Here is a 3,874-nt window from a genome sequence, read left to right on the forward strand (position 1 = left end):
GCGTTCCCCACCCGCCGCCCCCGGCCGGTCCCCCGCCTTCCGAGCGTGTCTTCGCTCACCGCAGAGCCTGGGTGCCGAGCCTTTTCTTCCGCATTGTGAATCTCGAAATGAACTGGAAGCTTCTAGAGCCTGGCTGCCGCCGCTCGTCCAGCGCGCAGGCGGACTGTTGTTAGCGACCGGAGTCGCTCCGTGGGCAGATGGCTCTGCCTCTTCTTAACCTGCTCTCCTGGGGCTCAGTTCCCGAGCTCGCTGTGGAAGGTGGAAACGTCCTTTTTGCATTTAAGAGGAACTCTAGACCGCGTTCTAATTTTTTTTTAAATTTATTTTGCGCAGTTTATTTAGAGGAGAGAGAATAAAAATTGCCGACTTATGTGCCAGACCTCTTCGAGGGAGTGGGTGTTGTAACTGAATCATGTTGTGTTCGACCGCGGGTGGGTGGGCAAGGGGTAACGTTGTAAAAAGCAGCCTTTTCGGCGGGATTGTTTTCCGAGGGTAATGTATGCAAACATACGTGCATGTGCTTGGGTGAAAATAGCTGATGATTTCTCAGGGAAATTAACGTAGGTGTTTATTTTTAAATGCCGGAATCCCAAGATAAAGAGCATAGAATGAAACATTTGAGCCCAAAGGTAAAACGACTGGGCTTGTGTCAAAAAAATGACTATTTGAGTGAAAATGAACGTTATGAAAGTGAGTGGAAAAATCAGAAAATAAGCAAACGTTTGGCAGCACTAGGAGCATTGGGAAGACTCATTTTATTCCCTGAGCACTCTGCCTACTGTGGATCTGCAGCCTGCTTCCAGCCCTGCAAAGGGTTCTGTAATTGGAATAAAGTGGGAAAGGAGATGGTGTCTCAGGCTTCGGTGCCAGGGTGCACTTTACATCTTTGTTCCTTTTGATCCAATAAAAGAAAGAAAAGCCGATCTTCAGAGGGTAGGAGACGTGGGTGGCTGCGGTGACCTGGAGGCGGCCTGGCCTGCCTCTGAAAACTGCAAACCGGGGCTGGGCTAGAGTGCCCTGTGGTGTTTCGGATGAAACAACGGTCACTGCAATTGCACTGGCTACTGTTAATTTCTGTGTGATAGATTAATTTGGTTCTCTCCTCGGGAAGTGAGTAGATTGTTTCTGCAAGCGCACAGTTACTCTGGGCCCCGGCAATACTCTGGGGAGGGACCCTAAAGGCCCGGTGTTTGCTCACACGTTACCTCTCTGGCTTTTGGGACGCCGCCCCACACTTGCCCAGACAATCTGGGTCTAGGGCGTCTGTGTTAGAGCAAACTGAAACCTGACTCAGCCTGGCTCTTAGTGCCTGCAGTACCTTCCCGTTCTGTTCATCTCCTTCACCACGCTGCTGCCTGCCCGCCAGTCTAAGACCCAGTCCACCTCTCCTCCCTCTCGTGCTGCCTTGCATTGCCGCAGGGCTGTCTCGCGGTTACGAGTCCCCAGAGTCACTGTGGGGCTCTACGAGGCTGACTCAGTGCCAGTGTTCACGCCTTTCCCTCAGCGGGCATACTCAGTTCTGCTCTGGTTTTCCTCTGCATCATTCTTCCTTGGCTGTCCGAAGTGCAGTCTTCCTCATTCCTGCGTTTAAACCCCAGGAGCGCAGCTTAGGCCCACTCGTGTGGGTTCATGGAAAAACTTTGGATCCTGAAAAGGCAGACGGTATACCAGGACAGCAGGAGGAAGGCCGGCGGTGTTTAGATTTGTGGAGTTGGTGACTGGGTAGGGTCACACCCTACCTTTTGTTAATCATGTGTCTAGGGCCAGGTTAATGATATATTAAAAGCATTTTCAGAGTTAATGCTCACTTCCAAATAATTGGGGACCTGGAGAATTATACTGGTACTCGAGATATCGGAAAATGTCCCCTGAGCTGTGAGCAGACTTGGGGGAGAGGATAGGACTTCCCCCCCGCCCCATTGGATTCTCAGAGTAGCAGTTAAGTGACTCTCTCTGAGTATTTGACCAAAGCTTTAGACTCCAGAACTCTGCTGCACTTGGCCCTCCCCACCCCACACTGTGAGTAGGAGATTTATATTAGATTTTTTTCTCTTGTCAGTTAACAATGTCTGCGTTTATGCTTTTTAACTTTTCTTGGAACGTGTTTTGTATATCTTCTAGGTCAGTCATATCATTTGGATCAAAAAACAGAACAATTGGAGTTGCAGCCAAAAATCAGGTATGTTCTTTAGGAGAATTCTGGTCAATTTTTTAGGAGGAAGTTTTAAAAGTAAAATTTCAAGGACATACAGGAGTGTGAAATACTAAGTCCATCTATTTTTTAGGTTTGGTTATGTGATGCAGGTATTTTTTAGCCTTTTAGATGGCTTTTTCCTTCTGTTCTTCTTGTTTTATTGCAGATCTACTTTAACTTTCTAATCTGCCAACCTTAATTTTTAGTGACTTCACCATCTTCTAATTTATGTAATTTATGTGACTTTGCATGGCACTCATTTAAGAGTTAAAGATTCCTTCTAGAAGTTCTGTGTTTATAAACGTTTTCAGGTTACTTAACTAAAGCAGAGCGAGGAGAACTTTTTGTCTAGTGTCTGTGTGGTAGCCGTTAGCTACCTGTGGCTGTTGAGCACTTGAGAAACATGCCTCCTCTGAATTGAAATGTGAAGTGTGAAATATACATGAGGTTTTGAACATTTAAATGAAATAAAGTATCTCATCAATATTTCATATTGAGTACATGCTGAAATGATAGTATTTTAGATATAGGCTAAATAAGCTATTGAAATGAATTTCACCTGTTACTACTTAATGTGACCAGAACATTTATGTACGTAGCTCCCGTTTAGGGCTCACATTTATAGTTCTGTTGAACCCTTGGGGTTGAGGGGGGAAAAAATAGAAATCTCTTTTGAGATGCTTTTTAAATAAAAAGACTGCAAAAATGCTTTTAAGTAGAGGAAATAGCATTGCTAAAAAAAGAAAACTAAAGCGTGGAGTATTGTATTATGGCTAGCTGGAAGAGATACAAGACAAAAAAAGAGGAAAGAACTAGGTATGTGCACTCAAAATGACAGACTCAAGGAGAGAGACACTTTAGTGCAGTCAGTCTCCCTGGATGTGGCTATTTGCAATGTTGGCATCCCAGGCCTTTGATTCCGTTGCGTTTTCGTGGTTAGGTGAGGATAACTCTAGCCCGTAGATTGCTAGACAGTCTTCATCTCAGTTTTAGAATCACAAGGAATTTTAGTTTGCAAACACGCTTAAATTCCATACTATTTGAAAACGGTACTGCTAAGCTGTATTCTTCCCTTTAAAAGAAGTAGGTCAGAGAAAAAAGTAAATGGTGACCTGTTATTTTAAAACTTATAACTTTAGAAGTCTTTGTTTTCAATCTTTTATTTTAATAGTTTCTGTATTTTAAATAAGATTCTCACTGCTGACGTGTTTGAGTGAAATTATGCTATCAAGTGGGGCTTTTTAGTTCAGAGCCTAATCATCAAAAATAGATACATGCAGTTGAAAGTATTGAGTCATTTTGAAATGTTTGAATTATCCTTGTCTCTTCTGCTTTTTGGTATAATTAGCATACCTGCTATTGGTAAGAAAGGTAGCAATCAGTGTATTTGTGGTCAGGTTCATCGTGACCACTTAACAGTTTTTTAGGCTTTAGCAATTAACTTCTTTAAAAAATATAATTTGACAGTAGTGTTTTTAGATCACTTACTTGTTTCATTTAATGGGTACAAAACTTACAAGTTTAGTGGAGAAAAAGGAATGAAAGGTAAGTGATGCAGTTCTTTCGTGATGGTTTCACTGTCTTCGAGCTTACCTTGCAGCCTTTGAAATCTTTTCAAGTCTGATAACAGTATCGCCTCTTGTTCCTGCTCACTGCCTGCTTTCTGGGATTTCTGTAGGG

General features: G+C 43.3%; 1 protein-coding gene across 1 annotated transcript in view; it reads left to right on the forward strand.

Annotated features, from left to right (window-relative positions):
• Positions 1-2,036: 2,036 nt before the first annotated feature.
• HSPH1 (heat shock protein family H (Hsp110) member 1) overlaps positions 2,037-3,874 on the forward strand; it is a 20,621-nt gene continuing 18,783 nt past the window's right edge. Inside the window, exon 1 of the mRNA XM_015590286.2 lies at positions 2,037-2,179. Within this exon, the coding sequence (XP_015445772.1) occupies positions 2,066-2,179 (114 nt within the window). The 5' untranslated portion in view covers positions 2,037-2,065. The remainder of the gene's footprint in view (positions 2,180-3,874) is intronic.

Source organism: Pteropus alecto, unplaced genomic scaffold (genome assembly GCF_000325575.1).
Source record: "Pteropus alecto unplaced genomic scaffold, ASM32557v1 scaffold80, whole genome shotgun sequence".
NCBI lineage: Eukaryota > Metazoa > Chordata > Mammalia > Chiroptera > Pteropodidae > Pteropus > Pteropus alecto.